The sequence below is a fragment of the Danio rerio genome, chromosome 9, assembly GCF_052040795.2.
Source record: "Danio rerio strain M-AB ecotype USA chromosome 9, GRCz13ab, whole genome shotgun sequence".
Taxonomy (NCBI): domain Eukaryota; kingdom Metazoa; phylum Chordata; class Actinopteri; order Cypriniformes; family Danionidae; genus Danio; species Danio rerio.
This window is the reverse complement of record NC_141029.1, coordinates 25,298,580-25,324,983: the sequence shown is the minus strand read 5'-3', so window position 1 is coordinate 25,324,983 and position 26,404 is coordinate 25,298,580. Positions and strand designations below refer to the sequence as shown.

Genomic DNA, 26,404 nt, shown 5'->3' with positions numbered 1-26,404 from the left:
TTGCTACAGACTCCTCACACAGCGGAGGTCAACGTCTAAAAATAAGCCAGGCTTGAGTTACAGTTGAGTTCAGACCTGAGGCGAAATTACAGGGATATGGGGGGAAATTACAGAGCTTTATGCAGTTGTGAGGCAAACAATAAACGCTGTACTGAACGTCATTAAAGGTTTGGACGTTTCATTAGAAGCAGGTGATAGACGCAGCAGCTGATGTCTGGAACATCACTCAACAGGCATCAGTATGTAAAAGAGACGAACAACAGATACAAGCAAACAAACAAACAAAACAGCGGCAAGATAGGTATGCTTCTGTATATTTGATACAGTGCAAGCTTCTGAAAACTGAAAAAAAAAATTATATTTTAAGCAAATTGCATTTATGTAATGAAGTCTTATTTGCTTAACTAAGTAAGAAGTATTGTTGAGTGATTTTGTACATTGTATTTTTATTTTAATTTTTTTATGTTTACATTGCAATTTGTAAAGTAATTTTTCCTTTCACTATGTTTGTAAGTTTTTTTTTTGCACTCAATTAAGACATTTGCTTTTTATAAATGTATCCTTTAGCTTGGTGGTTCTCAAACACATTCCTGGAGCCCATACATATTTGCATGTCTGCATCAAGCACAACCAATTTAAGTTATAAGCTTGTTATATTAAGCGGTGATTATTCTATAGGTAGATGAGAAGGACTGTTTAATTTGAAAAAGTGTAAAACTAACTTGGTTGTGTAAACCGCCTCTTAGCTAATCACATAATGTCCCCTGGTCTCCTTCTTGCATACCAATGCAGTGTTAGCATTGGCTGTTAGGCTTTTTAGGCTAAACAATGCAGGTTTGCCTCCAATCAAGTTTTTAGGCTCTATTTTAATGGTCTAGGGTCAAAGTCCAAAGTGCAGGAGGCAAAAGCATTAAGGGCATGTCCGAATCCCCTTTTGCTATTTTAAGGATGGAAAATATGCTCTGCGCCACGGCACATGGTCTAACAGGGTTGTGCTTATTCTCTTAATGAGTTATAGGTGTTTTTTGAGAATAAATCAATCAGAGTCTCATCTGCCATTCCCTTTAAGAGCCAGTTGCCTCGCGCCATTGCGCATTTGCTATTTACATAGTGGACTTTGTAAGTAAAAAACTGAACACTTCACTAGCTAGAAAACAGTTTAACAGAGCATCTGCAGCACGAGGATAAAGAACAAGCCTTCTCCAGTCTGCCTTCACTTTCACTTTCTCTTTCTGTCTTTCCTAGATAAGGAAACTGTGTTGTACGCACTCCACTGAAGGCATCCCTCAGCCCTCATATTTAATTTAAAATATAATTTCTAAATTCAATTCTAATTTCCAGCAAATTAATAGATAAACAATAATAACAAAGTGTGGTCAAAAAGCTGAGTTCTCCAAACATACCCTATGCCCCTATGTCCTGTGCTCCATATGGTCCAAAACCTGACTGGTGAAAAAATCTAAGCTTGTTTTTAATAAAACAAATACAAATATGCATATAATAAATAATTTACTTATAATAATAACATTTTACTAAAGCCAGTTGTTGTGAATAAACTGAAAAAAAGCCCCCCAAGAGGAAGAAGGCATGGAGGAAGTGGTTTTTATATTTATGTAGAAAGTAATATTTTTTGTAATATTTTATTCCTTTAATTCTTTATCATTTGTAAAGATATTTGCGTATTAATGTACATCCTGCATGTTTTAGGCCATGTGTAAGCGAAGCGCACAACTAACGCGCTCTGTGTTGGACTTTAGACCTGCTTTCAGCTGGTCAATTGCGCAGTCTATTGTAGTTCCTCAAATAGCAACATGCCAACAATGTACTTTAACACACCTCTTTTCTAGACCAGAACACCCTTGACACCACAAAGTGGCGCAAATGGATTTGCTATTTAAAAAACAAGGTGGAAAACATGAAAATTAAAGTTGTGCTGGTCAGAAAATATAGCAACACTTTGGGGCAAACTGGGAAACACGTCTTGCACCCTATTGTGCCAGGTGTATGATAGGGCCATTTGATTCAAATAGCTATAATTGGTGTGTCAAACAAAACATGTGCAAAATGTGGTGCATATTTCAATTTCTAAATATGTTTGGTGACTAAAATATTATTTTAATAAATATATCTGTTCAAAAAAGGGCAACGCAGTGGCACAGTAGGTAGTGCTGTCGCCTCAAAGCAAAAAGGTCGAGCCTTGGCTGGGTCAGTTGGCGTTTCTGTGTGGATGCTGAGCGCTGTAGGTACCAGTTTTGGGAAATGATACTTTTCAAGGTAATATATTACAAGCTTAAGGCCAAGATAGGATAAAAAAAATAATAATTAAATAAATAAATAAAAATGACATAACACATTATATTCCATTACTTTGATTGTAAAAAGTATATTTTCCCTAAACTGATCAGTACTGATAGAAGCTGTTCATATGATGTGTATTTGAAGATTATTAGTTAATAATTAAAGCAAACATATGAATAAAAACATTACATTATCAATGGCGGCGAAGTAGTGCTGTCACCTCACAGCAAGAAGGTCGCTGACTCGAGCCTCCGCTGGGTAAGTTGGCGTTTCTGTGTGGAGTTTGCATGTTCTCCCTGCATTCGCGAGGGTTTCCTCCGGGTGCTCCGGTTTCCCCCACAGTCCAAAGCCATGCAGTCCAGGTGAATTGGGTAGGCTAAATTGTCCGTAGTGTATGAGTGTGTGTGTGTGTGGATGTTTCCCAGAGATGGGTTGCGGCTGGAAGGGCATCCGCTGCGTAAAGACGTGCCACATAAGTTGGCAGTTCATTTCGCTGTGGCGATCCCGGATTAATAAAGGGACTAAGCTGAAAAGAAAATGAATGAAGGAATGATATTCTCTGTGTGGTTTGTTCATTAAATGCTTGTTTTTACATTCATTCAGAATCACAACAATCTTTATTATTTTTTCAACTAATTCTTCAATAAAGGTGCAATTAAAACTGTACCCTTCAAATTTTAGCTTGCTTACTTGCAAAGTATTTCTCATATGCATATCCCCCAAAATACAGTTTCATCATGTTAGCATGTGTAGTCAGCAGCACTACTACTGAACTAAATATAAACAAAGCAAAAGCATCTTTGGAAATGGTTCCTTACGAGCAATGACTCAAAAACAGACCACCCGATGTAGTCTGATTACCGCAAGAATGGCTCTTATGAGACATGCCATACTGAGTGGAACTGCACCTGAACCAACACAATAGAGATTTAATGGCTCAGAGTGCAACCAATGTAGTTTAATTCCTGAGTCAATGTATCTGAGTCAGATCTTAGTTAATCACAGACATGCAACTAATGTGTTTTGTTATTTAAAGCTGAAGACAAATCAATGCAGCTATTGAGAGAGACTGTTTATTTAACAGCTTATTACTTGGCTCTCTGAACACTTGACTCTGATTGGTCAACACTAACATTCTGAAGCATAAACTATACCATACAAAAAAAAGAACATTTTAAATACGATATTCATATAGTTTCCTCTATTTCTACATCCCATAATTATTTATGTAGTGGAATAGTGTGTGCTACAGCAACATTTTTCAAGCATTGTTTAGTGAGCTCATAAAACGTTTTACCTCAAATCAATAGCTTGCATTCAGTCATTCACTTCTGTAGGAAATAGTTGAGTAATGTACACTACCAATTATTATCACATGTTATTATATGGCTCTCTGGAATAGTTGATTATGAGTTGTCTTTTATGACATCCTGTATTAGCCTTATTCTCCGCGGACGAGTGGACGCATCAATTTGAATCTTTTCGCCTCGAGACTTCCAGTCTCATTCACTTCCATTAATTTTTATGTTACAAACAGCTCATTTTGCTGCTTGATGTTTTCTTATTATCATACTTTGTCTGTATAGTCATGCAAACACTTGTTTGTAGAACGAGTAGTTTGACCGTTTTCTGACATTTATTATTCTTAGTAATTTCTCCCATAGGCAACTGAATCGTAAGTTCTAAAACAAATTGCATAAACAAGCACACTTCCACATTGAAGAATAAGGTCAATTTTTCACAAGTATTGTATGGATGTTTAGATTCTGATCGGTCAGTCACAACATTTCAAAGTATGTTATTCCCAGAAACATACTCATGATCTTGAATCCTCTTGACCATCAGTGAAATGTTCACATCCATATACAGTCAAGCCCAAAATTATTCATAAACCTGGGTATATGCTTGTTTGTCACACAACTGTTTTTGACTCTTTGGTGGCATCTTGTGACTTAAAAATTCATAGGTTAGTTTATGCTCCACTCAGCTATTCTAGTTTCTGTCCACTCTGCCTTTAATAACATAGTATAAAAACTGTCATGGGTTCAGAACCATGTTTTGTGTCTAATAATATGCAGGTTAATGTATTCTCTGTTCAGCCATTTTCATTTCTGTCAGCTTTGTCTTTAATTAAAGAATAAAAAAACATTTATGGTGCAGAGCAATTTGTATTTGTATCTAATTTTAAATAAGTTGGATAAAGTACATTCAGTCAGTTGTTTTCATAGAATAAAGACCTTCAGTCTTATATAACAGCCCTCTGCTTCATGTTGGGTTGCAGATAAACCTCTCTGGTTGTTATTCTGTGATAACTGCCTGGATGTACATTATCCTTTACATAACTCATAAGAAACTAAGAACACAGGTTCATCTGGGTACTTAGAAAAATATTGAAGGTTAATAAATTAAGATATTTAAATATATATGATTAATCAATATATATCTGTCAGTCTGCATTCACCTTGCAGGGCTGCATTCAGCCCTTTCCTTCTGCATTTTTAACATTTGATTACTTAGTAAATTATTACAGCTCAGGTCAACGTTTTGTGTCAAATGTCTTGTGACAAGCAGTCAAAAAAATGGCAGAATAATAGCCATCCAGCCGGTTGTTTTCACAGAATAAATCCTTTTAATTTTAAACAACAGCTTCTAAGTCTATTGGGCTTTATTTTGCATTCTACATATATCCAATTACTCCTACAGGCTTTATTCCTTAATACCAACTGGCTGGATGTACATTTCCTCAGGTATACTTAAATATTATTTTGGGTTTTAAAAAAAACAAATAAACACAAACAGTATGCTATGATTTATGGATGAGCTAACTTCATCAATTTATTTCATCTTTCTAATAATCTTAATTAAAAGTTGGAACTGCAGCTTAATTTCTTTAGCTTTGCTCACACTGTACTTTCACATTTTCAATTCTGATGAAATTGTAGTAATTATCACAAATTACACTTGAGACATTTAGATTTATTTGCAGTGTATGGAGTAGTGCTTTTTACTGTGCATTTATGTTACCTGGCCAAACCACTGCTGACACCAAGTGAATATGAAAGGAAGTGCACGTTTGAAGCATTTTCTTTGCTTATCTCTTTATTTCAAGTGGTGCTCGCTGCAGAGCCATTTGAGGAGAGGTGAGCTCCAGAGAGGGGGAGCTTAAGCTTGAGCTCCACCTTTTTTGCACTTCTTCTACGAGTGATGTCACTGGGGGTAGGGTTAGGGGTGGGGTTGGTGTACGCATTAAAACAGCTTACAGGAGGAGGAGCGACAGCTCATGCTCCCCCTCTCTGGAGCTCACCTCTCCTCAAATGGCTCTGCAGCGAGCACCCTCTCCTTTATTTTCATCAGCATAGGTAGAAAGCCTAGTATGTAATAACCAATCCCTATGTATTCTTGACTGAGCTGTTCCTCTATAGCCATTTGTTCCAGCTGAGCGAGAGTCTTGATTTATCTAATTAACTGGTCCTACAGGGCTGAATCAGATGGTGCCATTTATGGTTGAAGCAAACATCTGAGGACAACCGAACCCCAGAGATGAACAACGCGGGAGCAAGTGGGATTAGATGCATTTCTAGCAGCTGCTGAAGAAAATTACTTCCTTTCTAAGCCCATAGGAGAGCAAAGTAGAAGCACATGCATTCAAATCCTGTGGTTATTACTGACACCTGATATACAATAATGCATCATGTTAATAAGCTCTTTGATTATTAAACCCTGGCAGAACAAACTGGCACTCGCTGCTCTAGTTCAATTACAAACACATCGGATGCTCTGATTTACAGCACTTCTAAAAACCCAGCCACTGACAGTCTTAATTTAATCTACCACACTTTGTCATTAACAATTTCACTAATGTCTATGCTAGAGCTGATAAATGTTCAGGCTGGTCCATGGAAACCTTCAATTTGACTTATACCAGCTCAAAAGCCTTTGCATTATGAGGCAATATTTGCCCAATGGGATTCATTTTACCTTAAAAAAGCAATGTCTTCACTATTAAAGGCACAGTAGGTACTTTTCACCACTAGAGGGTGCGTAATCCCAACAAACAAAAATGTTTTTTTCAGGAATCATGAGAGTTGTCATCTTTACATCCTACTGAACTCCTGCAGAAATAACATAATTTTATTCTAAACTTATTATAAAGCAGACTAAAAGCTGAAATCTGTACTGTAATAATTAGGGATGCTTTTTGTTTGATCGGCTGGAGATAATCACAGTATCGACGGCCGATAATCACATTTTATGACTCAATCGGTACTCACTTATCTGACCGATCACATGAATTGATCATAAGAGAAAGTTTACAAGCAGAGGAAGATGCATATTAACTTTTTATGCATCAAAAAAGTGCTCCAAACTTTTCTTGATTGAGGCATGTTGAATTATTCTTCCATCATTTGCAATGTTTCACAATTGCATTGTTAGTCATTTTTCTTACCAAATTTCTTATCTGTTTAATCTAATATTTTCTGTAAAGCTGCTTATGACCATGATGTGTCCACCAGGGATTAAATTGTTACAGAACACGCAGGATGCGGCGCCTCTGAAATCTGATCCGGCACCTCATTTTACTGATTCCCCTCCTCAACCGCCCTCCTCCCCTGTCCGCTGTTCACTTTTTATCCGCGACTCCCCAGGCCCCACCCCTTTTCACTTTCGTCCGCGACACCTCTCCATCCTCGGGTAACATGCCAGAACCGTTACCCTGATCTGTTCCGGGACCTCGCAATTCAAAGGACTGGTGTCCACACTAAATTGTTATAAAAGGCGTGTTTAAGGGATCATATATGCAACATCTTTCATCTATTCTTTTAGGAGGGTAGAAAGCTGTATTTCAGTATTGTACTTAGAGTGAAAATGTGCTTTATGCAATGATAAAGTTATATAAACCTCAAAGCATCAGAATCGGTAATTGGTATCGGCCGATCACCATGACGAGAAATCAGTACTTGGTATTGGCTCCAAAAACCTTAATTGGAGCATCCAATAATGATTATGAATGTTGATTAATATAATGCACATACAAATGTTTTTGTAATTGGAGAGATCGTAATAATTTGGCTACACAAGAAAAGCGTCATTTGACATTTAACTATAGAGCAAATAATGTGAAAACTCACAGTATATTTTCTGAAGCTGAAAAGCATTGTCGTATTTACATTGTTGTCACACTTTGTTGTTTATGATGAGAAAATATAGGAGCAGAGAATTCAGAAAACATGCATTCAACAAAACTCCAGCATAACTAATCTGAATGCCAATGACTAATCGAAATGCCTCTGATTGGCTACCAATCAGCTCATTCATGACTAAACAAAATGTTTGGTTATAAAGCTCACTGCAATAAAAATAATTAAACAAAAATGCAGAAGAAGAAACCTGATGAAATTAGCTCATATTTGAATATAATGTTGTAAATTGACTTGTTTTACTTTTTTTTTTTTTACATTACACTTTAGTCACTGCAGTCGTGGAAGATTTGTGTAGAGCAATGTTTTTTGCCTCCTTTTTGCATCTGTTATTTGTTCATCGACCCCCCATTAATTTCCAAGGCTGCTTCACACAGTTTTAGTGTATGCGATTAAACACATTTCAGCACATTTCAGCACTGCATATTTAATGTCTTTGTTTCATGACTTTGACAAAATTCTCCTTTTAACAGATTTTATCAAAAAGGAGCACATTTTTCTGAAGTTATGATTTATTAATATGAATGTCTAAACTGTGTGTGCACGTGTGTGTGTATTTTTTTTTTTTCTGTCACCATTGATATGCTTTTTAAGATGTTGGTACAGAGCTCCAAATAATCACTCAATGGCTGTTGTTCATCAAAAGGTTTTCTCTGACAGAGCACTTCTAAAGAGACTCTTCAGGAAGTATAAAAACCAAACCTGCATTTGACTTTTGATAGCTTTAGCGATCGCTCATTGAGATCAATATATTTCCACTTTAAAAAGAGAATTAAATATAGGTCGTTATCACACTAGACCCAGTGCTGTATCACATCTGTGAAGCTTTTTTCTTTTGAATTCAAACCTCTTTCTGAAACACTAAGATAGCAATGATTTGAAATTTCATAATTTATATTCAAAGAGCATTGATCTGTTTTCTTGTAGTCGGTCTTGCTGAGAATCACCAAGTGTTTGACAAGGTAAGCATGTGAAATAAAGGCTTCACAAATGATCAGACCAGCTGCACAAAATCAATGTGTTTTAATTATAAATGAGCTCATTAACTGATCTTTTAAAGGGTGAAAAGAAAGAGTGTGTCTTTTAAAAGATGTTAGTGCTCAGGACACCTTCAGGTGTCTTACTTCTCAGGTTTCACAAGTGATAAATCCACACTGCATGATCATTTATTGAATTTGAAATGTACAGTTTTAATTTAGCTAAACTAGTTTACTGTTGTTATTTCAAGGAATGAACTCTTAGGAATGTAAAGATTTAAACAAGAATAAAAAGAGCAGGAGAACCCCATTTAAAATTCTAAAGAATTCAAAATTCTTCATAATACTAAAAACAAAGAAATATACAGTACAGACCAAAAGTTTGGACAAACCTTCTCATTCAAAGAGTTTTCTTTTTTTTCATGACTAAAAAATTGTAGATTCACACTAAAGGCATCAAAACTATGATTTAACACATGTGGAATTACATGCATAACAAAAAATTGTGAAACAACTGAAAATATGTCAAATTAGGTTCTTTTAAGTAGCCACCTTTTGCTGGCATTCTCTTGATGAGCTTCAGAAGGTAGTCACCTGAAATAGTTTTCACTTCACAGGTGTGCCCTGTCAGGTTTAATAAGTGGGATTTCTTGCCTTATAAATGAGATTGGGACCATCAGTTGTGTTGTGCAGAAGTCAGGTGGATACACAGCTGATAAGCCTACTGAATAGACTGTTATAATTTGTATCATGGTAAGAAAAAAGTAAAGAAAGACGAGTGGCCATCATCATGAAATGAAGTCAGTCAGTCTGAAAAATTGGGAAAGCTTTAAAAGTGTCCCCAAGTGCAGTCACAAAAACCATCAAGTGGTACAAAGAAACTGGCTCATAAGCAGACCGCTCCCAGGAAAGGAAGACCAAGAGTCACCTCTGCTGCGGAGGATAGGTTTATCCGAGTCACCAGCCTCAAAAATCGCAGGTTAACAGCAGCTCTGGGGTCTGTTCTTTGTAACTTGCCTAAATGATCAAAGATGATTTGGCAGATCCTGGATGTTTTTAAAGGGGTGGTCCACTACAATATCATATTTTAAACTTTAGTTAATGTGTAATGCAGCTGTGTGAACATAAACAACATTTCTGAGTGTAAAAAGCTCAAAGTTCAATGCAAAGGGAGAATTTGATCTTTACAAAGTTAGCTTAACAAAGCCTACAATGAACGATTTTTGGGGTCTACAAAAAATACTTCCGCCCCCTGTGAGATCACAAAGGTTCGTTTACTGCGCATCCACAACGCGCAGCAAAGGGCCATGGCAAGAGCCGCTGTAACGTTAAAGCAGAGAGAGGAAATGCCATCCTGCTATTTCCACAGAGCTTCTCTGTTTCTGTATTTGGGCTTCCAAATGACACTAGCCAAACACAGAAGTGCTTACAGTTCAATATTAATTATGTTCCAGAGAACTATAAAATACACAGCAAGCATGATTTGACAAAACACAGCTTCCAGAATCTCTTCCAGTTCAGTGCTGGATTCGGCTAAAATCTCCTCAAAGATGGAGCAAGGATACGCTGTGAACTCTGAGCCACGACCTGTAAGTGTTTTTATTTGTTAAAATTGATCATGACATGTACAGTGTCTAGCCTTATCGGTATGTTGTAACAAAGATGTAAACAATGGTAAATAATGTTCGCCACCGCTAACGATTTAGCTACAAATCCATATTTATCAGTCGAACTGCTGTAAACACCCACAAACTCTTAAATCTATCAAGGCTCACACACAATTTTCACTCGTTATAGACACTTGTTGACTGACTGACTGTTTACAGAAAATGCGCGTGCTTGTCTGGGCGTGACGTGGAGCCGATCCGTGAATCACAGCACATTATGACGATGACCAATCAAAGTAACTTGAGGGCGGGCCTTTCAGAGAAACTAGGAAATATGACAGTCGTTTTCATGTTAGCTGAGTAGCTGTGTATAATCAAAGTGAGATTTATGAAAAAATAACACAATTTCCTTCAAGTGAAACATGAGCACACATTGCTTTGCATCTCATTAACACAACCAAGCCTTGAAATTGGTTCTGGACCACCCCTTTAATCTTGATAACTGATCTCTGGCTAATTTGGTTCTTCAAGTTCGCAAATCAGATTAGCATGTCTGGATTAACTGATCTGAGATTGCTGTTTGTGTTGTGAAGGACAGATCTATCGATCCCCGAAATCATGATCAGCAATGCAACGATTGGCTGATGGCACAGCAGTGTAATGACATCTAATGAATATTCAATTATCCATGTGAGCAAAATTACATAAAGTTAGCAGAAAACGGTTTGTAAAATATGATGCGCAAATTACTTTCCACATTTGTTATAAGCTGCAGGCTTTACACTCACATGTGTCAAGAGCATTAGTCATGTATTTCAATGCATGTCAATGCATTTAGTTCTACATTTAGAAAAGATTTTCTTTATTATAGTGGCCTAAGACTACTCAAGTTTTTTTAATTGGCGTAAGGAATAACTGTATAAATAAATTTTGCATTAAAAAAGCATTTTTATATCGGTAATGGTGTCTGCAACTTTTGCGAAGCATCAAATCACTGGTATAGTAACGGTCAAAACATATATATATATATATATATAGTTAAACATATATTTACTACTTATCAGCATTTGGTACATACTTTCAGTATTATCTTTGCTTGAAATTACCCGATCGAAACCTGTTTATATGAATGAGCCAGCTACCAGAACTGTTGCTATGACAACAACTCTTAGATAAGTTTTGAAGAACTAAACTATCTTGAATCATGTCAAATTCTCAATATCCAAATCCAGCTAACTGAGTAATCCACCTACAAAGAACAGACCCCAGGTTAGAGACCAGGTCAATGCCACACAGAGTTTTAGCAGCAGACACATCTCTAGTACACCTATTAAGAGGAGACTGTGTGAATCAGGCCTTCATGGTAGAATATCTGCTAAGAAACCACTGCTAAGTACAAGCAACAAGCAGAAGAGACTTGTTTGGGCTAAAGATCACAAGGAATGGACATTAGACCAGTATAAATCTGTGCTTTGGTCTGATAAGTCCAAATTTGAGACCATTGGTTCCAACCACCGTGTCTTTTGTGCGACACAGAAAAGGGGAACGAATGGACTCTACATGCCTGGTTTCAACCGTGAAGCATGGAGGAGGTGTGATGGTGTGGGGGTGTTTTGCTGGTGACACTGTTGGGGATTTATTCCAAATTAAAGGCATACTGAACCAGCATGGCTACCACAGCATCTTTCAGCCGCATGCTATTCCATCCGGTTTGCATTTAGTTGGACCATCATTTATTTTTCAGCAGGACAATGACCCCAACACACCTACAGGCTGTGTAAGGGCTAGAAGGAGAGTGATGGGGTGCTGTGCTAGAGGACCTGGCCTCCACAATCCCCGGACCTGAACCCAATTGAGATTGTTTGGGGTGAGCTGGATCACAGAGTAAAGGCAAAAGGGCCAACAAGTGCTAAGCATTTCCGGGAACTCATTCAAGACTATTGAAAGACCATTTTCCGGTGACTACCTCTTGAAGCTTGTCAAGAGTGTGCAAAGCAGTAATCAAAGCAAAAGGTGGCTACTTTGAAGAACCTAGAATATGACATATTTTCAGTTGTTTCACACTTTTTGTTATGCATGTAATTCCACAAGTGTTAATTCATAGTTTTGATGCCTTCAATGTGAATCTACAATTTTCATAGTCATGAAAATAAAGAAATCTCTTTGAATGAGAAGATGTGTCCAAACTTTTGGTCTGTACTGTATATTGACTAAATATACATGTAGATGTATATTTTATTTAGTTTTTATGAAAGGTCACCTTTTTGACCAATATAAACATTATGAAATGATGCAATTAAATTTTATTAGAGATACATTATTTTCCAGTTTCCTATGGATGATTAACAGTTGCCACAAGAATTTGCTTACAAGATATTAATTATGAGAAAACAGAGCTGAACAGTGACAAACTTTATCTGAATGATGTTGTGCAAGTTTTTATATTATATATCAAATGCATGCTAACCCAATACGTTCCAGTGTCCACAAATTTAATTTCGTAAAAACAATAACATGATAGGTTATTTAACAACACAACGACTATTATATAGCCTTTTTATTTTACTCTCGCGAAAACAACAAGAAAACAGGTTCAACAACAAAGACAAAAAAAAAATCAGCTGGCTTTGGATGACATCTTGTGGTTGTGCTCTGTATCTGCAACAATAAACTCAAAAAAACCGAAAATCCTCTATAATAAACTGGATTAAAAAAATAACATTAGCAGCTACAAAAAAAAATTTATTTTGCATTAAAATTACAAGATACAAGCAACAAAGAAGGGAACAAAAGAAACTTAATCTGTAATAGATGCAACACGCTTTAACAATCTATACTGTATATTTGATTTTTCAGCATCTGCTCAAATATGCCTGAGAGGCACATTTTTCCATTCTATATCAGACATGGGGAATGAAATTACTCAAAAAATACATTGCAGTATTGTTTCATTTAACAGTTAATGATTTTTAGTAAAATTGAACACACACACACACACACACACACACACACACACAATTTAGCTATTGTAATATTAGTCAGGAGGTTAGTAAATCTTCACCCGAAATGTTGCACTATAGAAAAATAGCACTAGAAAGATTACATTTTAAACTTAAGGACTCTTCATAATTCTTTTCTTTTCTTTCTTTTTTTAATTTTTTTATTTTTACATTTTTTTAGGGTTTGTTCACCTTTATTTTGATAGGACAGTAGAGATTTCAGACAGGAAAGCATTGAGAGCAGAGAAAGGGGAAGGATCGGCAAAGGACCTTGAGCCGGGAGTCAAACTTGAGTCGCAGTGAGCACGTCGGTGTATATATACATACAGTTGAAGTTAGCCCCCCTGAATTATTGTGTCCTATTAGGTTAATTATAAGTTTTATTTTTTTCCTAATTTCTGTTTAACAGAGAGCATATTTTTCAGCACATTTATAAACATAATAGTTTTAATAACTCATTTCTGATCAATGATTTATTTTATCTTTGCCATGATGAGAGTAAATAATATTTTACTAGATAAGAAACTTCTATACACACTGTAAAAAGTGTTACCTTGATTTAACTTATAAAAAGTGAGGCAAGTGGTTGCATCGGATGTTTTAAGTTGATACAACTTCAAGACCTTTTTAAGTAAAATAAACTCTATAATATTACTTAAAACAAATGCAACAAAATCAAGTTGAGCTAACTTATAATTCTAAAATTACTCAGTTAGATAAACATACTTTTTTTGATACAGGTAACTTATTTATAGTTTGCGATATGTAACCTGTACTCATTTTAATTAGGTTTTAAAAAATATATGTTTTTAGTAAAATTAACCTAATCATTTGATAAATTAACTTATTTAAATTGAGTTCTGGCTATAACCTCAAACAAATAATACTTTCTGTATTATAAGCACTATACAGTGAACAGAACTAACAACAGATTAACATACTCTCCTCTCAATAAGAATTACAAGTTTTATTGAATAAGAAAAAATGAGAAGTTGGATTGAAGACCATAACATTTATTGAAAGTCAACCATTGTAATCTTTAACAGTGACTGCCAAAAAGGGTCATAAATGTGGCTTCAAATTCACACAAAAACACTTTGGTATGCATACATTTTCAACTTGTTCTTAACAGTCAAGTCAAATATCCAAATTGCCTATGACCTTTTATCACACTGGAACGTTGACAATGTCAAAAACGAATAGAGTATTTCTATAATTTGAACTACTATGATTTTTTAAGAACTCCCAAATTGTGCCAAAACACTGCTGTGTACAGTATATACCTCGTGAGGTAATGACTGACAAAGAACACGATCCAAAGTCCACATGAATTTAAGGCACTGAAGAATAAACACAGAGGAAAATAACAATGGAAATTAGAAAATTATATTGCCAGAGTTACCTGGGTATTGAGATAAAAAAATAAATTCTTAAAACAAATATTTTTATCACCCTGAACAAATATTAACAGATTTTCTGATTACAGTACGTTTCACTTGGTATTTGGTAAACTTTTTTTTCAAATTATGGCAGAAAATGCCATATCCACGAAGAATTCTATCTAAGATAATTTGGTGAGAAGTTTTGCATACTTGGGTGATGACTTAGGACGCATGGGGTCCAATCCCACAAACAGCCTCTGGTAAATCTCAAACGTATACATCAGTTTAGATGGATACTTCAGGTCAATGGCATATGTCAGTCCAAAAAGTAGGCAGCATGCTTTTGCCAGGTTTGGCAAACCTCTGACCACGGGCTGTCCTTCTATGATGATGCCAATCGTGTCGGGCTGATGGCACATGTAAATCTTCAGTGGACAGCTGCCAAGCTCAGCATGGACCTCTGTTTCCTCACAGCTCTATTGGTGGAGACAAAAAATTATTTGGTCAGTTTGGTCAGACAGGTAATGAGATGAATTTAGCAGACACATAGAACAAAAATCAGACAAAAATTATACATTGTACTTTGTTCATAAAGGTGGATACTCCGCGGGCTCTGTGACTACAGCATGAGACCAAAATAATGCAGACCAAGGAAATTTCAATGCTATCATGATCTAGCAAGTGTGTTGCATTTTTCTGGTTCAAAGCTTACATTACAATAAAATATATATATATATTCCTTTCCTGTACTACTTTGATCATCACATTAAAGCGATAGTTCACCCAAAAATGTAAAATTACTCACCCTCAAGTGGTTTCAAACCACCATGAGTTATTTTAGTTTAAGTCAAAACAACATATTCAAGAAAGCTGAAAACCTGTAACCATTGACTTCTATAGTATTTGTTTTTCCTATTATGGAAGTCAATGGTTAAAGGTTTTCAGCTTTTTTTCAAATTGATTTATTTTGTGTTTGACAGAAGAAAGAAACTAATAAAAATTTGAAGTTATTGTGAGTAAATGATGACAGAATATTTAGTTTTAGGTGACCCATCCTTCAAGAGCAAAAGCAATTACCCCATATCAACACAATATCAATACAAACAGAAAAAAAAATTTGAAAAGTAGATTTAAGGCCAAGACATACATGGTAGACACTGATGAGATCTTCTTGTCTCTCTCCCATATACTCTACCAGGCATCTCAGAACCACTTCTCTCCTTTTGTCTACAGAGGCAGATGGATCCTGTCAAAAAGTAAAATATGATCAAAATTCACAGCTGGATGACAACACAAACCACATCTGTAACCACATCCACTCTGTATTTAAACTAATCATTCAATTCTTGTCAAATATCCTACTATACAATACTATACTACAAGATCTCACAATCACAAGCATATCATAAAGAAAAATATAGGTGCATGTTGTTTATTTAAAGTGAAGTGGAACAGATTACAAAATTGAGATGTATCTTTCCAAGTAGGCTGTATTTAACAATATGAATCAAGTAAGAACAGTCTATTTCTCACCTTAAAAGTTTTCTTAAATATGTTTAAATTGACTATTTATAAGCAAAAAAATAATGTTTAGGAGCAAGATACAATCATGAAAAAGGGAGACCAGGGAATTGCATCACTCATTCATTTACAAATATATTCAGACAGCATATCCATTACAGACAGACCAACAGACCTGAAGTACACAGAGAAAGTGTAACTTCACTGAATGTTCAAACATACATTTCCACTGATTAGTTCATGGGTAGTATGAATGTGCTCACAATGAGTTAGACTTTAATAACTCACTCAGTTTATTTTAACATATGCTGCAAACACATACTGTATACACCACCTTCTTTCTCATATTGATGATTAAGTACATAATAGAAAATACATTTGGATGAAAACACAAGTTCCTTTTTTCCCTCTTACCTGGATGAGTTTCATCATTTCGACCTTGATTCTTTGACCAACTGCTCCTCCCTTTTCATTGAAAAGTGACAACATCCTTGGGGTATGTCTGTCCAGCTGTGACATAAATGTTGACTCAAGTGATATGCCATTGATTCTCAAGAACTCTTCACAGATCTGCAAACAGACGTAGATCATCTTAATTACAAACCAAATATGATGTTTTTACTGTGATTTAAACAACATGAGTTGTATATGCAAATGTGCTTTTTACCTATCAAATCAAAAAGATAGACTGTGTCAAGCAGTTAAGGAACATATTTAATATGCATTTATTTTTTAAGAATAAAATTCAGTTTTCAGTCAAGTCTATAGCTTTTTGTACAGTTTACTTGTTTCTCCTTCTGTACTATTCTCCTCTGCACTCCTTCCATATCCTACTTTCCTCTCCCGCCCTCCTCTCTCTTCCTTCCACACCCCTCATCTTTCTTAAAATTGTCAGAGTTAAATTTTTTTTAGTTGATCAGCACTCAAATGTAAATATTATGAGCGTTCTTGTCCTGCAATCAACATTTTAAAGGCATCAAAAGCTTTTATCAAAATTATCCTAAAACATAAAACTATACATTATTCTTGTCCTAGCACAACTTTGTCAATTTTCATTGAACTTGAAATGTTGACTACTGTAGATTTTGTATATCCGGTTGATTTTATTACTTAAAAAGTGTAGGATCTGTTAAGATAAGATTTAGCTAATGTGCGGTTGTATTGTTATGTAAGACAATGAACCTCAAACAGCTTCTTATAGGCAAATTAAAAACTTTCTTTAAAACTTTTCAGTGATAGAATTCGAGTGAAAGAAGCATATTTTACAGCTACTGTACAGCTATGTATACTAGATATTTTTTTTAGCTAAACTAGATTTACTTTTCCATCCTAGAAAAGCACTTCACAACTACAGGCCATTTACCATACCATCATGAAGTTTGTAAAGTATAATGTAGGGAACAATTAATAATTCATGAAGATACTGAAAGTACGTACTACAGTGTATTTATTAAGACACACAAGTAGATAACATACGCAAGCATGTGCGCGCATGTGCGCACGCACACACACACACACACACACACACACACACACACACACACACACACACACACACACACACAATGATTTTAGCTAGTTGGCTTTGCTAAGTTTACCCTACCTGTGAAGGTTTAAAGAGGGCGGGCCATCTCTCTAGAAGATCTGTGACACCTGGGGCTTGACCAACAATCTCCTGTCTTCTCAAACTGAAGGTACTTGACATCAACTCATTTATAACTCTGTCGTTATTCTTTTTCTTGTTCTCAGAAGTCAACTCTAGTCTCTTACTCTCAAGGGAATCATCCGTTTGCCCAGGTGGATGAGGGGGCAGGTAGTTTAACTCAGCTTTCCGAGCTTTTTTGATGTTTTTTGCTGGTTGTTTGTTCTCAGAAGATTTGCGCTTTACAGAGTTCACCAAGACTTCTGGAATCCCATGCATTCGAAGTTTGCTTCGGTAATTTCCTACTTTATTCTTTAGGCTCTGCTGCCATCCATAGAGACCATTGAAAGAGCCTGGCTCCTTCAAACATGGATGCCTTTTTATGAGAGCCTCTGCTACTGCACATCGATGTGCATCATTTGGGTATGGAGTGTATGAAAATATGAGCTCTGCCAAACACTCCAGGATGTTGGACTTTATACCAGGATAAGACTTCTCTTTGTACAAAAGAGAACCATCTCTGAGAAAGTTCTCATTGCCATACTGAAGCGCTAACTCTGTGTTATACGAAAACTTTGGAATAGGAAACTCTGTTGGCCATGGTTTGTGCATTTCAGAGCTACAGGGACTGAGTAGTATGGTGTCATCTGATTCTGCAGAGATGGAGCCACTTGATGTGGATGGTAGACACGCAAAGTGATTTTCTGACACTGCTCTGGATACAAAGCAATCTTCTGTTTGAAGGTCAGGAATCTCTTTTGTTAGCAAAATGACAGGTGGGACATACACTACCTTTAGTGTGTCCCTATCCTTCAGGTCATCAGTTGAACTTAAAGTAATGAAGTCATCAAAATCTTGATCTTTGTATTGAAGGCTTATGTCCACGTAGATCTCAAACGTCTGTTTTATGGTTGCTTCCAACTCTTTTACTGTACGTGGCATTTCAGGAACACAAAGTTTCTTTATCTCATGGTCCAGGATTACACGGAACTTTACAGCTGCCTCCATTTTGATGATCTAATGTTGCCTTGAAAACAAGACAAAACAGCATATTAGTTATTTTTACATTCAGTCTGGCATTGTTTAGCAACAGTTCTTTGTTGTATGTGCGTGAAAATCTTGAAAAACATACGTCCCATCACTTGAACTACACCAAATGGTACAGTTTATGAAATGTGTATCTATTCCAGACAAATATGGCGCTTCAGCATCACCATTCGCCTTACTGCAATCTTGTAGTCTGAAAGCGGGCAGACATCAGTGAGATCCTTCTGTTCTACAAAAACTACTTGCTCTGTGCTCTCCAGCTCAAATCCTCGAACGTGCTCATCATACCAGGAAATTAATACTCTAGCAATAAAATTGACTTTTTCTCTCAGAACTACTATCTGAAGAACTTCAATAAAGTCTGGAAGTCCAGCAGTAGATCCATAGGCCAAAATCATGCCTTTAGAGTATGTAGTTCCATAAATTGTAACCGTGTTAGAAAGATGTACATTAGTCTGACCCGGCGACACTCTTCTTATTGCATTGTGTACATTTGTATGCAGAACAGCTATAGGCACCTGGGATACTCTGGCAGTACTGAAAGTGGGAACGGTTGTAGTTGCATGCAGGTGGTATGCAATCATCAACTGATGCTTGTTTGCGAGGGAAAACAGAACATTCCTGAAATTCCCTGTATGCCTCACAATTTGTTTGAAGTAACGATGTTTTCCCTCAAATCGCATAGTCCAAAATCCAATGACCGGTCCAAACACTTTAATGAGCATTGGATAATGTTCCAGAAAGTGGTGTTTAGGGATCAACTTAACCTGAGGAAATGCAGCAAGTAATCTGAGTCGATGCTCAGAAATCTTTGTATCAAGATATGATATACTTGCTTCACTTTGAGTTGGAGCTACCACAAGTTCAACTATCTCTTTCAGACACATAATTACATCCCATGCAGGATCATTCAAAGGTATCCTGTGACCTATCATTAGTGGGAGCAGCCTGATGAGGGTCCAGTTTTCGTGGGCATTACCTCCGATACTTTTTCGAGTGGAGAATGCAATGGGAATGGGCTGTGGACTGTCTGTCTTATCTCCTCACTTGTAGGGAAATGATTTGATTGTGTTGTTAAGCTCATCAAGAGTGATGTATCCTTTGGCTATGAAATCACTAAAGCACAGTGCTAATTCCATGGGAACAATCCCCTCAAAAAGGTCATGCAAAATATCAGGAGGATACCCCTCAACCATGTGAAAATGGCTTAGCTTCTCTGACAGTGGGCAGGGCCTTTTCACACCAAAAGTGTGTGGTAATGCAGGGTTCTCTTGTAGTGTTTTGACATGAAGAGAATAATCCTCCTTTGTTCGAATGTTAAAAGCACCTGATCTCACTTCCTTTTCTTGAAAGTCAGCATGCTCTCCTAGACAGAACCTGCAAATGTATGTTCCTGAAAAACTTTCTACAAGGCCAGCAAGTGAATGTGCACCAAGATTGTCAGCAACTACACAGTAGATGGACCCTTTGACAGTTTTCCCTATGACTGGAATCAAAATTCCATCTTGTTCCAGTACAGCTATGTCATCAAGGAGTGGCTTGAGTACCTCTGCATATCCAAATGTCTTAATATCATTAGCTTTGCACAAAAGTGCTAGATACACTGAAGTTAGTGTGGAGCGATAACACGATGGGTTATTTCCCAAGATCCAGTACACGGCTGTTATCTTGTGTTTCCTTCGAGATGTTCCTAAGGGATTGCATACCTCAAAATCATCTACATAAAGGAATATGCAGATTCTCTGCTCTTCAGAATAAAAATCACTCTCTCTATAAAAGGCACCATCACGGAATGATCTGTACTGTGCAGGAATACTTGTGTTTCCATAATCTCTCAGAAACTGTTCTCTGATATCATTGTTGTTTAAAATTTGTTTCAATGATTCAAGGATTGGAACATACTGAAAACTCTTCTTTTTAATTGGATCAAGAACATATTCAACTGGCTCTACAACGTTAAATGTTTTTAGAAAGTGCCGTCTCCTTTTGAAAGCTGATGACAGTGGCCCATCCTTATCAAAAGCCATGCTTATGGGGTTGGATTCATTTAATTCCTCAAATAAAGAGGTTACAACTGTGCTGTCAATGACACAGTTGTTTTTCTTCAAGTGTGATTCAACAATTTCTCTGATAATTGGCATGGATGCTGATGACACAAACTGCAGTTCATCTACCAACTCATCAATACACCTGTTTGAGACATTATGCACACTTTCCAATTTAAGCAGGAAAGAAGCTATATGGTCCACAATTAAGTACCTGTCATCCTTTTGCACAAAATGTGCACATGAGCTGGTTCCTTCTCCACTACATTCATCTATATTTTCATCCTGGGTGGCTCCAGTGTTATCCAATTCAAAAGTTGGTGTCTGGTTTGGCTTTTCAAAAAGAACAGTTTCTTTAAAATCGCTTTGAGTATGAGGAGTGTGCTTCCTGTGTTTGTGTGCTTTAAACGTTCCATAAATATTGGTTTGGAAATCACACCCTTGAAACACACATTCAACTGTCACATTACTTTTAAGGTGATGAACAACATGTGCAAAATATTCTCTTTCTGTTGGAAACCCTTGTGTCCTACACACCAGGCATGTAAAGGACAGGACAATCTCAGGTCTTTGTGTCTGACTTTCCAGATGGCATCGAGACAAATGCGAATGCAAACCACTCCAAGTTTTGAAAAAACATGGACATTCCAAGTAAATGCATGGTAATGAATGACTATGACCAAAGGTTCCATGATGCAGTCTATAATGTTTCAAAATGTCACTTCTGGTAGGTAAGTGATCACTGCACCTTTTGCATGGCCAACTCATTTTATCCTTGCCTACAGATTATAAATAAGAAAGAAAATTATTTTCAGTATTTTCAGGACACTCCCCTTTGTTTACAAGTGTTAAGTATCCCTCAAGGTTATGCCAATATTAATAATCCAAACATAGTAAAGCAACATGCAAACTTATGTTAAAAAAGCTACATACTTTGTTGTGTATACATTATTACACTTGCTTTTAACAACATCAAATTCTAATGAAACCTGTGATTTTTTTTCTTTTTCAGTGTAATATGTATTAAATTACGGTTGCCTGTCAATTATAGAATCTTTTTCAATTATAGAAAAGTTTTTCTGTTCCCTCAAAAAGATGTTTTGCGATCTCTCCTAAAAATGTTGTTTCACAAACACTTCCTATTTACTTCATACATGTCAATCCTCCCGTTTTTGCCGAGCTGGATTCTTCTGTATTTTAGCACTAGTATTTTGTACTTTTGTATTTCTATTCCAATATCATTCTATCACTACGTATTTCTCATATTTCTCCCATATTTTAATCTTGAAAGCATGTTTAAATTAATATAAAAAAATCTGCCTTCACTTTCTTTCCATTAAAGTGGTGCGTTGTTCGTTGTCCTTCCAAAATCTCTGATTTTGTTTTCTTTGTTAACATGTGTCACTGTAAGAATGCACAGATTCAGAATGAAAGCATTCGATTACTTTAGTAACTGTTTGTACTTATTTAGGAGAATAAGTTGTGTTTAAAATAAAACATACAGGAGGAATACATTTACATATTATTAAGTGTATTTGTCTATTTACACACACCCAAATCCCAAAGTGTCCTGCACTTTAACTCCTCTTTAAATGGCATGTATAAAAGCTGATCTGTCAGTGCTTATACATGCATTCACTGATTCAGAGATTACACAGGAAGGGCAATGATTGACACACAGTATTAATGGAAAGAAAGTGAATGCAGACATTTTTATATTCATTTAAACGTGCTTTCAATATTAAAAATGTGGGGGAAATACAGGAAACTACTTGATATGATAGGATGATAGTGGGATAGAATAGTAATATACAGGAGAATCACCGCAAAAATGGGAGGGTTGAAATGTATGAAGTAAACGGGAAGGGTTTGTCAAACAACAGTTTTGCGAGGGATCACAAAACAACTTTGCATTTCCTCGCAAAACATCTTTTCAAGGGAACGCAAAAACTCAAAAATATATATTTTCCTATCACCCAGTTTTTTTTTCTTCCACCCATTTTTTCCCCCCACTATCACCTCCATTTCGGGTCTCTGTATGAATTCCCTGCATGCAGGCATTAGTGTAGTCCTTTGCTGCTGAAGCCACATTTAATTAATTTATTTTTTCCTTAAAATTTAAACCACATTTTTATGATGCACTTTAAAAGCTTGGTAGTTATTAATTGTGGAGTATAATTAACTACATGAAGGATTTTAGTAACCACATGTAAAATCCTTTTTATTACAGAAACATTGAGCAAATCTTAGTGGCAAATGACAGTTCAGTGAGCAAGAATTATCAGTCAGCCTTTAGAAAAAGATTGATAATTAGAAACTGCCCTATTTGGTTCTTTTTTTTTAACTTTGTTGTGGGCAGGACACAGACAGCAGATGATATGCCTTCAGGTAATTGGTACACATAAAAACATATTAAAAATGATTTACATCAAATGTAAGTCTATAGTGCCCAGACTCTTGATTGTGATATTTCACAATATGTTTTACTTACCTGAAAATAGTTATAGCTGTAATTGTATCTATTCTAAATTTTGTCTCACCTGTTTGTGAAGATCGCAGACCCCAGGTAATGCACTTGAGTATCTAAATACCAAGAAAGAGTATGTTAGAATAAAGTCAAAATGTTTCTGTAAACATTACTGGCAAATAATGGGGTTATTGCAGTAATACTGTAGAAATAGTTTTAAAGGATTTCAACCAAAAATCTCTAATTCATTTACTGTGCAGAATTTAAATGAAATCGAGAAATCTGATAAATTTACTGAAGTAATGCTACAGTATACTAACAGGATCTCTGATGATATAAAGGCACCCTGAACTCATACAACATACATATCTGTATTTACTAAATTATCCATCCTCAATGTAGCAAGAGTTGCGATGATGTTAGCAAACGCTAACAGGTCTGGTGAGCTAGCTAACGAACCAATCCACGGCATAACTTAGCCCGTGATCTGTTCTGTAGTCATGACAACAACACTTTGTTAATTAAACTTTCGCATTCGATCCTACTAATACGATCCCTTTTTAATTGTTAGTTTGTAATAACATAAAGTAGCATACGGTAGCACTTAAGTAACATTAGCATTTTTTGTTTATACCTTTTACCTTAACGTTACCGTAGATATCTTGTACGGACGCATAGCCTACCATGAGATCCGACCGTTTCTTATGAACACGCAACTGTTTAGCCATCTGAGCTTGCCATGTGAACGGGTTAACATTAACGTTAGTTGATGTTACTGTACAGTTTGCACAATTACCCTCGCCTGCCTAGCGAAGTCCGTGGTTGTGCGTGACTTTACATCACCAATCATTCGGTTTAATATAAAACTTACCGTGCTAATGAGATTGGCGCGAACAGACTGCGGCTTATGTGACCAACACTTCAGACATTTTAGCTCGACATGCGGTGCGGGCTAACTAATGTTTCTGTACAATTTGCAGAACGAACCTCGCCTGCCTATCAGAATCACCGGTTTTCATGTGGCTTTACATCACCAATCATTCAGAATTTGTTTTTAAAACTTACCGTGTTAATGAGATCCTGCAGCAAACAGCTCGTGGCGACAAAGAAAGACGCTGCATCAGCCTACAAAATGCCCGCCAGTGAAAAATGGATAATGCCGAATTATTAAAATTACGTTTGATGAACAAGCCTGCCACATCGAAAGCTGCTCTAATAAATTGTCTGAGTCAACTCAATTTTAACACATTTATTGTACACAACATCAGTTTGCAAATAACTACTCAAATAAATTGCATTCAATTTGATCAAAATATACTGTTACATAAAAAAATATATATTTTAGGTAAGGAGAAAGCATAGTCATACTTTTTTGTATTAAACTAATAAAATAAACTAGATTATACTTAATTTAAGTATGTAAAATCTACTTTGTGGGTGTAGCACTTTTTACAGTGCAGCTCAGTGACATTTAAAGGCTGAACTAGGTTAATTAGGCTAACTAGCAAGGTTAGAGTAATTAGGTAAGTTATTGTATAACAATGATTTGTTCTGTACACTATAGAAAAAATAAAGGGGCTATTAATTTTGTCTTTAAAATGGTGTTTTAAAAAAATAAAAACTGCTTTTATTCTAGTCGAAATACAGCAAATAAGACTTTCTCTAGAAGAAAAAAATATTATAAGACATACTATGAAAATTTCCTTGCTCTGTTACACATCATTTAGGAAATATTTAAAAAAGAAAAAAATAATCAAAAGGGCGCTAATAATTCTGACTTAAAAAATATATAATATATAATATATATATATATATATATATATATATATATATATATATATATATATATATATATATATATATATATATATTTGCAGAACTAGTATATATACAGTTGAAGTCAGAATTATTAGCCCCCCTGAATTAATTAGCCCCGTTTATTTTTCCCCCAATTTCTGCCTAACGGAGAGAAGATTTTTTTCAACGCATTTATAAACACAATAGTTTTAATAACTTATTTCTAATAACTGATTTATTTTATCTTTGCCATGATGACAGTAAATAATATTTTACTAGATATTTTTCCAAGACACTTCTGTATAGTTATATTCTGTGTAATTTTTTTTTAACTGTTTTATTTACTCCCCTTAAGACAATAGAGTTGATTGTATCCGTCTTATATCACATATTATATTGGTTTTGCACCAGCAAGTAAGTTCAAAAGTCTTGGAGAACATCTGCTGTGTATACATGCACCCTGTGTTTATACCTGAGAGAATGGGAAAGGCCAGCAAGTAACCTTAAGAAAGACAAATTCTCCAGTAGTATCTGAATTCAGACTTGGATTTGCGAGCTGAGACTGTCTCAGACTTGGAATGTAAGACCCAATGCATTCAATGCAGCTAGTGGCATTACTGTGAGGGGTATTAATAGGGTCTGCATCCAGATCACCCGATATGACCATGTTTGAGTTGGCACAACTTGTTCAAAGTTAGTTCAGTTAGCAAAAAAATGATTTAAAAAATAATTTATATAAAGGATTTTTAAGCGGCACGATGACTCAGTGGCACGATGACTGAGTGGTTAGCACTGTCATCTCACAGCAAGAAGGTCGCTGGTTTGAGTCCCAGCTAAGCTAGCCGGAATTTCTGTGTTGAGTTTGAATGTTCTCTCTATGTTCACGTGGGATTCCTTCAGATGCTCCAGTTTCCCCCACTGTCCAAAGACACAAGCTATAGGTGAACTGAATAAACTATGAATAGGCTGCAGTGTATGTGTGTGAATGACTGTGTATGGATGTTTCCCAGTACTTGGTTGCAGAAGGAAGGGCATCCACTGTGTTAAACATATGGTGGATAAGTTGGCGGTTCATTCCACTGTGCGACCCCTGATGAATAAAGGGACTAAGCCAAAGGAAAATTAATGAATAAATGAATGAATAAAGGAATTTTAACCTTGAAAGCTTGCAAAGACTAACTTTATCATGTTGAAATGCTGGATGTGTATTTCACTATAGCCAGCAATTCATTATGATTTACATCCCTAAAACAAATAATTCCACTAAATTTACATTTAGTCATTTAGTCATTTAGCAGACGCTTTTATCCAAAGCGACTTAAATGCACTTAAATGCAATTAAAGCAATAGCAGCCAATTAAAAGTCTACTTATCATGCTGAAACATTTTTTCACTTGTACCGCATTTTTTCACTTGTTTCCACA

At 36.0% G+C, this 26,404-nt stretch overlaps 1 protein-coding gene and 1 long non-coding RNA gene across 6 annotated transcripts in view; both read right to left on the bottom strand.

The window, feature by feature from the left end:
- The window catches only part of LOC141376122 (uncharacterized), a 97,140-nt gene that overhangs the window by 51,492 nt on the left and 19,244 nt on the right, over positions 1 to 26,404 (bottom strand). The gene's annotated exons all lie outside the window — the stretch shown is intronic.
- Positions 14,077 to 24,327, bottom strand: LOC147842357 (uncharacterized). 2 transcript variants are annotated; one of them, XM_087267862.1, is made up of 6 exons: positions 24,249 to 24,327; positions 23,257 to 23,299; positions 17,586 to 18,651; positions 16,397 to 16,552; positions 15,609 to 15,707; positions 14,077 to 14,937 (listed from the first exon to the last, which is right to left on the bottom strand). In XM_087267862.1, exons 3-6 carry the CDS (start codon positions 18,630 to 18,632, stop codon positions 14,641 to 14,643), a joined length of 1,599 nt encoding a protein of 532 aa, XP_087123988.1. In that variant the 5' UTR covers positions 18,633 to 18,651; positions 23,257 to 23,299; positions 24,249 to 24,327; the 3' UTR covers positions 14,077 to 14,640. The 2 variants fall into 2 exon arrangements, with proteins under 2 accessions (XP_087123988.1, XP_087123989.1); XM_087267863.1 differs by lacking the exon at positions 24,249 to 24,327 and adding an exon at positions 24,055 to 24,203.